Source organism: Pseudophryne corroboree, chromosome 5 (genome assembly GCF_028390025.1).
Source record: "Pseudophryne corroboree isolate aPseCor3 chromosome 5, aPseCor3.hap2, whole genome shotgun sequence".
Lineage (NCBI taxonomy): Eukaryota > Metazoa > Chordata > Amphibia > Anura > Myobatrachidae > Pseudophryne > Pseudophryne corroboree.
In genome coordinates this window covers 409,468,661-409,480,799 of record NC_086448.1, presented here as the reverse complement: position 1 = coordinate 409,480,799, position 12,139 = coordinate 409,468,661, and the positions used below count along the sequence as shown (strand labels likewise).

General features: G+C 44.6%; 1 protein-coding gene across 1 annotated transcript in view; it reads left to right on the top strand.

The window, feature by feature from the left end:
• The window catches only part of ADCY2 (adenylate cyclase 2), a 1,664,414-nt gene that overhangs the window by 1,524,529 nt on the left and 127,746 nt on the right, over positions 1-12,139 (top strand). The window contains exon 20 of the mRNA XM_063922769.1: positions 7,070-7,228. Within this exon, the coding sequence (XP_063778839.1) occupies positions 7,070-7,228 (159 nt within the window). The remainder of the gene's footprint in view (positions 1-7,069; positions 7,229-12,139) is intronic.

Genomic DNA, 12,139 nt, shown 5'->3' with positions numbered 1-12,139 from the left:
ATATACAATTATGGACGGGCTGCCGAGTGCCGACACAGAGGTAGCCACAGCCGTGAACTACCGCACTGTACTGTGTCTGCTGCTAATATAGACTGGTTGATAAAGAGATAGTATACTACTAATATTATATATACTGGTGGTCAGGTCACTGGTCACTAGTCACACTGGCAGTGGCACTCCTGCAGCAAAAGTGTGCACTGTTTAATTTTAATATAATATTATGTACTCCTGGCTCCTGCTATAACCTATAACTGGCACTGCAGTAGTGCTCCCCAGTCTCCCCCACAATTATAAGCTGTGTGAGCTGAGCAGTCAGACAGATATATAATATATATAGATGATGCAGCACACTGGCCTGAGCCTGAGCAGTGCACACAGATATGGTATGTGACTGACTGAGTCACTGTGTGTATCGCTTTTTTCAGGCAGAGAACGGATATATTAAATAAACTGCACTGTGTGTCTGGTGGTCACTCACTATATAATATATTATGTACTCCTGGCTCCTGCTATAACCTATAACTGGCACTGCAGTAGTGCTCCCCAGTCTCCCCCACAATTATAAGCTGTGTGAGCTGAGCAGTCAGACAGATATATAATATTATATATAGATAATAGATGATGCAGCACACTGGCCTGAGCCTGAGCAGTGCACACAGATATGGTATGTGACTGAGTCACTGTGTGCTGTGTATCGCTTTTTTCAGGCAGAGAACGGATTATAAATAAAAGTGGTGGTCAGTCACTGGTCACTATCAGCAAAACTCTGCACTGTACACTACTGAGTACTCCTAATGCTCCCCAAAATTAGTAAATTAAGTGTCTAAACGGAGAGGACGCCAGCCACGTCCTCTCCCTATCAATCTCAATGCACGTGTGAAAATGGCGGCGACGCGCGGCTCCTTATATAGAATCCGAGTCTCGCGATAGAATCCGAGCCTCGCGAGAATCCGACAGCGTCATGATGACGTTCGGGCGCGCTCGGGTTAACCGAGCAAGGCGGGAAGATCCGAGTCGCTCGGACCCGTGAAAAAAAACATGAAGTTCTGGCGGGTTCGGATTCAGAGAAACCGAACCCGCTCATCTCTACTCCAAATTGCCTCTTTTTCCTGCCAGTATACGTACGGACTGTCTGACATGCCTACTTAGATGCGGTCACTCATATAATCCTCCACCATTCTTTCAATGGTGACAGAATCATATGCAGTGACAGTAGACAACATGTCAGTAATCGTTGGCAGGTACTTCAGTCCGGACCAGATGTTAGCACTCGCTCCAGACTGCGCTGCATCACCGCCAGCGGGTGGGCTCGGAATTCTTAGCCTTTTCCTCGCAGCCCCAGTTGCGGGAGAATGTGAAGGAGGAGCTGTTGACAGGTCACGTTCCGCTTGAGTTGACAATTTTCTCACCAGCAGGTCTTTGAACCTCTGCAGACTTGTGTCTGCCGGAAAGAGAGATACAACATAGGTTTTAAATCTAGGATCGATCACGGTGGCCAAAATGTAGTGCTCTGATTTCAACAGATTGACGACCCGTGAATCCTGGTTAAGCGAATTAAGGGCTCCATCCACAAGTCCCACATGCCTAGCGGAATCGCTTCGTTTTAGCTCCTCCTTCAATCTCTCCAGTTTCTTCTGCAAAAGCCTGATGAGGGGAATGACCTGACTCAGGCTGGCAGTGTCTGAAATGACTTCACGTGTGGCAAGTTCAAAGGGTTGCAGAACCTTGCACAACGTTGAAATCATTCTCCACTGCGATTGAGTCAGGTGCATTCCCCCTCCTTTGCCTATATCGTAGGTAGCTGTATAGGCTTGAATGGCCTTTTGCTGCTCCTCCATCCTCTGAAGGAGGGTTGAATTCCACCTCGTTACCACCTCTTGCTTCAGATGATGGCGGGGCAGGTTCAGGAGTGTTTGCTGGTGCTCCAGTCTTCGGCACGCGGTGGCTGAATGCCGAAAGTGGCCCGCAATTCTTCGGGCCACCGACAGCATCTCTTGCATGCCCCTGTCGTTTTTTAAATAATTCTGCACCACCAAATTCAATGTATGTGCAAAACATGGGACATGCTGAAATTTGCCCACATGTAATGCACGCACAATATTGGTGGCGTTGTCCGATGTCACAAATCCCCAGGAAAGTCCAATTGGGGTAAGCCATTCTGCGATGATGTTCCTCAGTTTCCGTAAGAGGTTGTCAGCTGTGTGCCTCTTATGGAAAACGGTGATTCAAAGTGTAGCCTGCCTAGGAACAAGTTGGCGTTTGCGAGATGCTGCTACTGGTGCCGCCACTGCTGTTCTTGCTGCGGGAGGCAATACATCTACCCAGTGGGCTGTCACAGTCATATAGTCCTGAGTCTGCCCTGCTCCACTTGTCCACATGTCCATGGTTAAGTCAATGGCCATATTCGTCCCATGGACAACAGGTGTCTCCCCGGGTGCCTGACTTAAACAAACCACCTCACCATCAGAATCCTCCTTGTCAATTTCCTCCTCAGCGCCAGCAACACCCATATCCTCATCCTGGTGTAATTCAACAGTGACATCTTCAATTTGACTTTCAGGAACTGGACTGCGGGTGCTCCTTCCAGCACTTGCAGGGGCGTGCAAATGGTGGAAGGCGCCACCTCTTCCCGTCCAGTGTTGGGAAGGTCAGGCATCGCAACCGACACAATTGGACTCTCCTTGGGGATTTGTGATTTAGAAGAACGCAAAGTTCTTTGCTGTGCTTTTGCCAGCTTAAGTCTTTTCATTTTTCTAGCGAGAGGATGAGTGCTTCCATCCTCATGTGAAGCTAAACCACTAGCCATGAACATAGGACAGGGCCTCAGCCGTTCCTTGCCACTCCGTGTCGTAAATGGCATATTGGCAAGTTTACGCTTCTCATCAGACGCTTTTCATTTTGATTTTTGGGTCATTTTACTGAACTTTTGTTTTTTTGGATTTTACATGCTCTCTACTATGACATTGGGCATCGGCCTTGGCAGATGACGTTGATGGCATGTCATCGTCTCGGTCATGACTAGTGGCAGCAGCTTCAGCATGAGGTGGAAGTGGATCTTGATCTTTCCCTATTTTACCCTCCACATTTTTGTTCTCCATTTTTTAATGTGTGGAATTATATGCCGGTAATATATCAATAGCAATGGCCTACTGTACCGTACTGCTATATATTATATACTGGTGGTCAGCAAAATTATGCACTGTCCTCCTACTATATATACTGCGCACAACGAAAATGCACCACAGGTATGGATGGATAGTATACTTGACGACACAGAGGTAGGTAGAGCAGTGGACTACTGTATCGTACTGCTATATATTATATACTGGTGGTCAGCAAAATTATGCACTGTACTCCTACTATATATACTGCGCACAACTAAAATGCACCACAGGTATGGATGGATAGTATACTTGACGACACAGAGGTAGTTAGAGCAGTGGACTACTGTTCCGTACTGCTATATATTATATACTGGTGGTCAGCAAAATTATGCACTGTCCTCCTACTATATATACTGTGCACAACAACTAAAATGCACCACAGGTATGGATGGATAGTATACTTGACGACACAGGTAGGTAGAGCAGTGGACTACTGTACGGTACTGATATAATACTGGTGGTCACTGGTCAGCAAAATTCTGCACTGTCCTCCTACTATATACTACAATGCAGCACAGATATGGAGCGTTTTTCAGGCAGAGAACGTATAATACTGGTGGTCACTGGTCAGCAAAACTCTGCACTGTCCTCCTACTATATAATACTGGTGGTCCCCAGTCCCCACAATAAAGCACACTGAGCACAGATATTTGCAGCACACTGAGCACAGATATGGAGTGTTTTTCATGCAGAGAACGTAGATATTTTCAGCACACTGAGCACAGATATTTGCAAGCACACTGAGCACAGATATTTTCAGCACACTGAGCACAGATATTTGCTGCACACTGAACACAACTGAGAGAACGTCCTCTCCCTATCATCTCCAATGCACGAGTGAAAATGTCGGCGACGCGCGGCTCCTCATATAGAATACGAATCTCGCGAGAATACGATAGCGGGATGATGACGTTCGGGCGCGCTCGGGTTATCCGAGCAAGGCGGGAAGATTCGAGTCTGCCTCGGAACCGTGTAAAATGGGCGAAGTTCGGGGGGGTTCGGATTCCGAGGAACCGAACCCGCTCATCTCTAGTTGCACTGCAGGTGGGGCGATTTAAAATGTGCACAGAAATTTAGATTTGGGAGGACCATGTCCAAACTCAAATATAAATTGCAGTGTAAATATAAAACTATCCAGCATCTGCAGGCTGCATGCAAAAGCAGTCAGTATTAACCTTGCATGCAGATAAAATAAATGTATTTGCACCCCTTGCGTTACAACATGGTTTGTCCATGTGCACAGTTACTTGCTCTTTTATTTTACCTCAGTCCCAACTCAGAATCATGTCCATTGGCCTTTGGGACAAAATAACATATGAATTGTAAAGTAGATATACTGTATACTATCTGTATACTTCAGTTATAAATTTATGGGGATATATATATATATATATATAGAGAGAGAGAGAGAGAGAGAGAGAGATGGCAGGTCCTTGCTTGGATTCCCTGCAGTTTGCCTATCAAGCAAACAGGTCTGTGGAAGATGCGGACAACATGGGGCTCCATTACATCTTTTAACATGTTGACTTGCCTGAGACCTATGCAAGGATCTTGTTCGTTGATTACAGTTCAGCATTCAACACTATTGTTCCTTGGATACTGTTCTCCAAGTTGTTAATCTGTGGGGTTGTGCTATCCAATTCTGCATGGATTGTCGATATTTTGACAGACAGGAAACTGTGTGAAAGCAGGGGAAGTTACTTTGAGTGTTCACACGATCAGTACTGGGCCCCCTCAAAGATGCGTCTTATTCCCTATGATTTTTTCATTATACACTAATGATTGTTATGCCTAGAAGGATTCTGTGAAATTTTTTAAATTCGCGGATGATACCACTGTTGGTGGCCTGATTAGGGATGGCGATGAGTCAGCGTATAGGAGAACAGTGGACCGGTTGGCCCTGTGGTGTTGCAGGAACAATCTGGAGTTAAATCCACTCAAAACTGTGGAGATGGTCATGGATTTTAGGATGGGTTCAATCCCTGTTCTTCCACTTGCTATGGCTGGCAATATTGTGTCCATGGTGGGCTCCTTTAAGTTCCTGGGGTCATATATCTCCCGGGACCTTAAGTGGGAGCCCAAAATTGACTCGGTTGCTGATCCTGTTTTACTCGGCTATAATTGAGTCTGTGTTATGCTCGTCAGTAATAGTCTGGTTTGGTTCAGCAACTGAATGTAACAAGGCTAGGCTTCAAAGAATTGTAAAAACAGCAGAGAGGATTATTGGGCTGGGTTTGCCACCTGTTCAGGAACTGTATATATTAAAGGTAAAGAAACGAGCCAGTAATATTGTAATGTACCAGACGCATCCTGGCTGGACCTTGCTTCAGAAGCTGCCGTCGGATAGGCGATACCGAATGCTCCCTGTTAAAACTGCTAGACATAGGAATAGTTTTTCCTGCCGGCAATTCACCTGTTAAATAATTGCTGATTCAGGTATTTTTCCATTTTTAAAGAACATTGCTCTTTAGTGTTCTTGTATATGGTATTGGTTTTTGTCCTACGGTATGTATGTGGTGTATTTGTATACAATTTTTGTTGTGTTGCAGTTGACCAGAAACAAATTCTGGGTATGCGTAAGCATACCTGGCCAATAAAATTTTATTCTATTCTATTCTATATTTGAAATCCTGCCAAAGATTATCACGCTACCTTACTTTATGCAGTCAGTTTAGAGGGAAAAGTTGCAGCAACGGTTCCTGTCCCTGGGCTGCAGCACCATCCAAAGTGTGCGGGGGCGAGCTGGCCAGGACAAATGAAGATACCTGTGAAGTTGTCTGCAGATCCACTCTGTCAGTCCCTCCATTGGCTACCTGTATTCTACCGCATTCAATATAAAATACATTTACTCACACACAAGGCCATTAACCAAACTACACCAATGTACATCACTTCGCTATCTCAAAATATCTCCCAACCCGACCTCTTTGCTCTTCACAAGATCTGCGTCTCTCATCCACACTCATTACTCGCTCCCATTCACGATTGCAGGACTTTCATCGGGCTGCACCCACTCTGTGGAATGCCATACCACGCACAATAAGACTCTCCTCTGGTCTCCAAACCTTCAAGTGTTCCCTGAAAACTCACCTCTTTAGGCAAGCGTATCAAATTGCAGAACCGCCCACATAACTTTCATAAATCTTCCTATCAAATTGCATCCACTCTGCATAGTCCATACATATCCTCACATGTCTTCTTATTCTTCACTTTCCCTTCCTCTCGAAACCGGTTCACCATTGCTGTATGGCCATATCATACAGACCACCAAGATCCTTTACAATCTGGCGGCCAACTATGCAATAGATAGCACCTATCCTTGTGTATCCATGCCTATTTCCCTATAGATTGTAAGCTTGCGAGCAGGGCCTTCCTACCTCTATGACTGTTTGTTATCACCCAGTTTGTTATATCATTGTTATTTCCAATTGTAAAGCGCAACGGAATTTGCTGCGCTATATAAGAAACTGTTAATAAATAAATAAATAATAATAAATGTAAAATAATTCCTGGCTCCCTTCCCCGGGGATTAGCAGCCGTCGCAGCACAGGACTCAGCATTTCACTGCTCAGCCTGTCAATCATAATTTAGCCAACTCCCGGACTCCCATTGGCTGGTTTCACAGGAGATCTGGGGAGATCTGCTGCGCAGTGTATTCCTGAGTCTTGTACTGCAGCGGCTGCTGATCCCCAGGGAAGGAAGCCAGAACATATGTTACATACAACTTCACATGTATGTTCATATGTCCTGGCCAGCTCACCTCTAAACACTTTGAACAGTGTTGCAGCCCAGGGCCAGCAGATTCCGCAGATATTGTGTGCTTTAATCATTTTGTCTTTGTAAGTTTGGATAATTCTGCGACAAGATGCCTATTGTTTCATTACTTCTGTGTCCTTTTGTAACAGAATGAATATTACTGTAGGTTAGACTTCTTGTGGAAGAACAAGTTTAAAAAAGAACGGGAAGAAATTGAGACTATGGAGAATTTAAATCGTGTTCTTCTGGAAAATGTGCTCCCTGCTCATGTGGCTGAACACTTCCTAGCACGAAATCTAAAAAATGAGGTAAGCAAAATGGTATCCGGTCTCTAGGTCAACCACTATTGGTCAACATGCATTAGGTCGACAGGGTTTCTACTGTAGGTCGACATGGTCACTAGGTCGACATGACAAAAGGTCGACATGAGTTTTTCACGATTTTTTGAACTTTTTCATACTTTACGATCCACATGGACTACAATTGGGAATGATAACCTCTGCTGAATGCAGCGGTAGCAGAGCGAGGCACCGTGCCCGAAGCCATGTGAGGGGACACGGTGCACTAATTGGGGTTCCCGCTCACTCTACGAAGAAAACAACAGTAAAAAAATTAAAAAAACTCATGTCGACCTTCTGCCATGTCGACCTTGCTCATGTCGACCTAATGCTTGTGTTGACCTATTTTGGGTGTCGACCTGGTTACTGTTGATCAATAGTTGTCGACCTAAACACTGTCGACCTAAGTGTGGTCGACCCTGTGAACTACACCCAAGCAAAACATATCAATCTTGTTTAAAGTTTGTTATGTTAACCAACTTTTACATTTCTACTTACAGTAATTTAACTAAATTGGCACTTATTTTGTTTTGTTTTATTAAAAGTACCTGGATGAAATTTAATTTTCATTTAAAATAAAAATTTTGATTATCTTTGAATGTCTTATTGTTTTGAAATAATATTTAATTTATTAGGTTTTTGACCTATCTAAACCATAGAATTTGTTTATGTTTTCAATAATTGGGGTTAATTTGATTGCCCTCAAGTCCCCTGTTGGAGTGAGTACAGTTATATGCCACACATATGGTACCTCCAGATGCATAGATTTTTGTTTTCTGCCTCATAGGGCTGAATACAAAAATCTATGAGTCCTTGGTAAAAAGTCAGAACACAAGGGGGAGAGTTGAGGTGTCATTGGTGGTATTTCCATTATGATACAATGGTACATCACACCCCTTCACCCCTCCCTGGGATATTTCAGCTGACACCATTATGTACCTACTTTCAAAATAATCACTGCATACTGTAATTTGATTTGTGTTTTAATTAGAGCTTATATAGTAGTGCTTCAGAAACAATAGATTCTAAAAAAAAACCAAGTAAAACATAACATTTAAGGGCATGGGAGCTCATTGAGTACACCCCAGTCTGTTGCACCTCTCCACATGTAAAGAGATTGGTTTGGGGTAGGCAAGGCGAAAACTCATGTAGCCTAGATACAGTAAGAGCTTGCTAATGGACTTTATATACTGTAGTTTAAGTAGGGGAAGCATATGCAAATAGAGCTGTAAGAAAGCATATCTCTTGTGGCTGCTTCCCTCCTTCCTCCCAGTACAGGATCCATGCTGATGATCATCAGCTTACATTGTTTTTTAAATAAATAAGTAAATACATGATGAAAAAAATTACATATATTTTTAAAAAGCTTGCCCCTGTCCACACTGGAAGGAGCAACCAGCACTAGCACTCATAGTCACTCTGTGCAGAATGCTTCCCATCCAACCTGATGGAGCTTGAGAAGTGCTGCAAAGAGGAATGGGGGCGAAACTGTCCAAAAATAGATGTGCCAAGCTTGTGGCATCATATTAAAAATACTTGAGTCTGTAATTGCTACCAAAGGTGCAAAGGCTATGAATACTTATGTACATGTGATTTCTCAGTTTTTTATTTTTAATAAATTTGCAAAAATTAAAAAAAAAACTTTTTTCACATTGCCATTATGGGGTATTGGCCCTCATTCCAAGTTGATCGCTCACTAGCTGCTTTTAGCAGCAGTGCAAATGCTAAGCCGCCGCCCTCTGGGAGTGTATCTTAGCTTAGCAGAAGTGCGACCGAAAGGATCGCAGAACAGTGCAGAAATTTTTTCAAGCAGTTTCAGAGTAGCTGCAGACCTACTCCTACCTTGCGATCACTTCAGTCTGTTTAATTCCTGTTTTGACGTCACAAACACGCCCTGCGTTCGGCCAGCCACTCCCCCGTTTCCCCAGGCACGCCTGCGTTTTTATCTGACACGCCTGCGTTTTTTAGCACACTCCCGGAAAACGATCAGTTACCTCCCAGAAATGCCCCATTCCTGTCAATCACTCACCGATCAACAGAGCGACTGAAAAGAGTCGCTCGGCCTTGTGTGAAACTGCATAGTTTTTTGTGAAAGTACGTCGCGCGTGCACACTGCGCCCCATACGCATGCGCAGAAATGCCGATTTTTAGCCTGATCGCTACGCTGCTAACAAAGGTAGCTAGCGATCAACTCGGAATGACCCTCCATTGTGTGTAGAATTTTGAAGGAAAAAAATTAATTTATCCCATTTTGGAATAAGGCTGTAACATAACAAAATGTGGAAAAAGTGAATCGCTGTAAATACTTTCCGGATGCACTGTATATGAAAACAAATTAACATTTTTAGTTTGACCTGTGGTATAAAGGAAAAAAAAGCTGATAAAAAAAATGTAAAATAAAAAATAGGATTTTAATTACCTACCGGTAAATCCTTTTCTCGTAGTCCGTAGAGGATGCTGGGGTCCATTTTAGTACCATGGGCTATAGACGGTTCCGCAGGAGCCTTCAGCACTTTAAGAATTTTCAACAGTGTGAACTGGCTCCTCCCTCTTTGCCGCTCCTCCAGACCTCAGTATAGGAACTGTGCCCGAGGAGACGGACAACTTAGAGAGGAGAATTTACATTAAACTAGTTGCGAGATTCACACCAGCTCACACCATACAAAACATGCTGCCTAACATGACTTTCAACATAACCTATGCTAACGTGCATGCATAATGCAACAGCAACAGCTGTGAACATCTTAATACATGAGAACCTGTGTAAAAAGATAAAACGTAATTGTGCAGGAAAAATGAGCACTGGGTGGACGCCCAGCATCCTCTACGGACTACGAGAAAAGGATTTACCGGTAGGTAATTAAAATCCTATTTTCTCTTACGTCCTAGAGGATGCTGGGGTCCATTTTAGTACCATGGGGATGTACCAAAGCTTCCAGTACGGGCGGGAAAGTGCTAATGTTCCTGCAGAACTGACTGACCAAACTGAAGGTCGTCAGCAGCCAAGGTGTCAAACCTGTAAAACTTAGCAAATGTGTTTGCCCCTGACCAAGTAGCTGCTAGGAAAATTTGCAACACCGAGACACCCCGGGCAGCCGCCCAGGAAAAACCCACTTTCCTTGTAGAGTGGGCCTTTACCGAACTTGGTAACGGCAATCCTGCTGTGGAATAAGCATGCTGAATGGTGCGCAGAACCCCCTTCACGAACGTCTGGACCTCAGAAAGGGAAGCCAACTGTTTCTGAAAGAAAATGGACAAAGCCGAAATTTGGACCTTGATAGACCCTAATCTCAAACCAGCATCCACACCCACTTGTAGAAATAGGAAAAGACGTCCTAATTTAACTCCACCACAGGAGACTTCTTGGATTCACACCAAGATACATATTTTCTCCAAATACGATGGTAATGTTTGGACGTTACCCCTTGCCTGGCCAGAATAAGTGTGGGAATGACTTCATTGGGAATACCTTTACGGGCTAGGATCTGGCGCTCAACAGCCATGCCGTCAAACGCAGCCACGGTAAGTCTTGATAAACAAACGGCCCCTGCTGAAGCAGGTCCTCGCGAAGAGGAAGAGGCTGAGGATCATCCAGTAATAACTCCTGAAGATCTGGATACCAAGCCCTCCTTGGCCAGTCTGGAGCAATGAGAATTGCTCGAACCCTTGTTCTTCTGATGATCTTGAAAACTTTTGGTATTAGTGGAAGTGAAGGGAACAGATACACACTGGTCACTAGTGCATCTACTGCAATTGCTTGTGGGTCTCTCGACCTGGAACAATATTTCTGAAGCTTCTTGTTGAGATGTGATGCCATCATAGCTACTTGAGGAACGCCCCAACGATCTGCTACCTCTGCAAAGACTTCTGGGTGGAGGCCCCATTCTCGTGGATGGAGAACGTGTCTGCTGAGGAAGTTTGCTTCCCAGTTGTCCACTCCCGGAATGAAAATTGCCGACAGAGATTTTTCATGTCTTTCTGCCCAGAGGAGTATCTTTGTCACCTCTGCCATTGCTGCTATGCTTTTTGTTCCACCCTGGCGGTTTATGTAAGCTACTGCCGTTACATTGTCTGACTGGATCTGTATGGGACGACCTTGTAGAAGGTGTGCCGCTTGATGAAGGCTGTTGTACACAGCTCTCAATTCCAGAATGTTTATGTGAAGGAGTACTTCTTGACTTGACCATCGTCCTTGGAAGCTTTCCCCTTGCGTGACTGCTCCCCAACCTTGGAGGCTTGCATCTGTGGTCACCAGGATCCACGTCTGAAACCCGAACCTGCGTCCCTCCTTGAGGTGAGAACCATGAAGCCACCACAAGAGTGAAATACTGGCTTTTGTTGACAGGATTATCCTCCGGTGCATGTGTAGGTGTGATCCGGACCACTTGTCCAGTCGGTCCCATTGAAACACCCTGGCGTGGAATCGGCCAAATTGTAGAGTCTCGTAGGCCGCTACCATCTTCCCCAGCAGGCGGATGCATTGATGAATCGATACGTGTGCTGGTTTTAAAACTTGTTTGACCATTCTCAGGATCTCCAGAGCCTGTTCCACTGGTAGGAATACTTTCTGTGCTTCCGTGTCCAATATCATTCCCAGAAATGATTACCTCATTGTGGGTCCCAATTGTGATTTTGGAAGGTTTATGATCCAACCGTGCTGTTGAAGCACCGTCAGGGAAAGTGCAATGTTCTGCACTAGTTTCTCCCTGGATCTCGCTTTTATGAGGAGATCGTCCAAGTATGGGAAGAAGAACCATCATTTCCGCCATCACCTTGGTGAATATTCTCGGAGCAGTGGAGATCCCGAAAGGCAATGTTTGGAACAGGTAGTGGCAGTCCTGCACCACAAACCTCAGGTGTGCCTGATGCGGCGGGTAGATG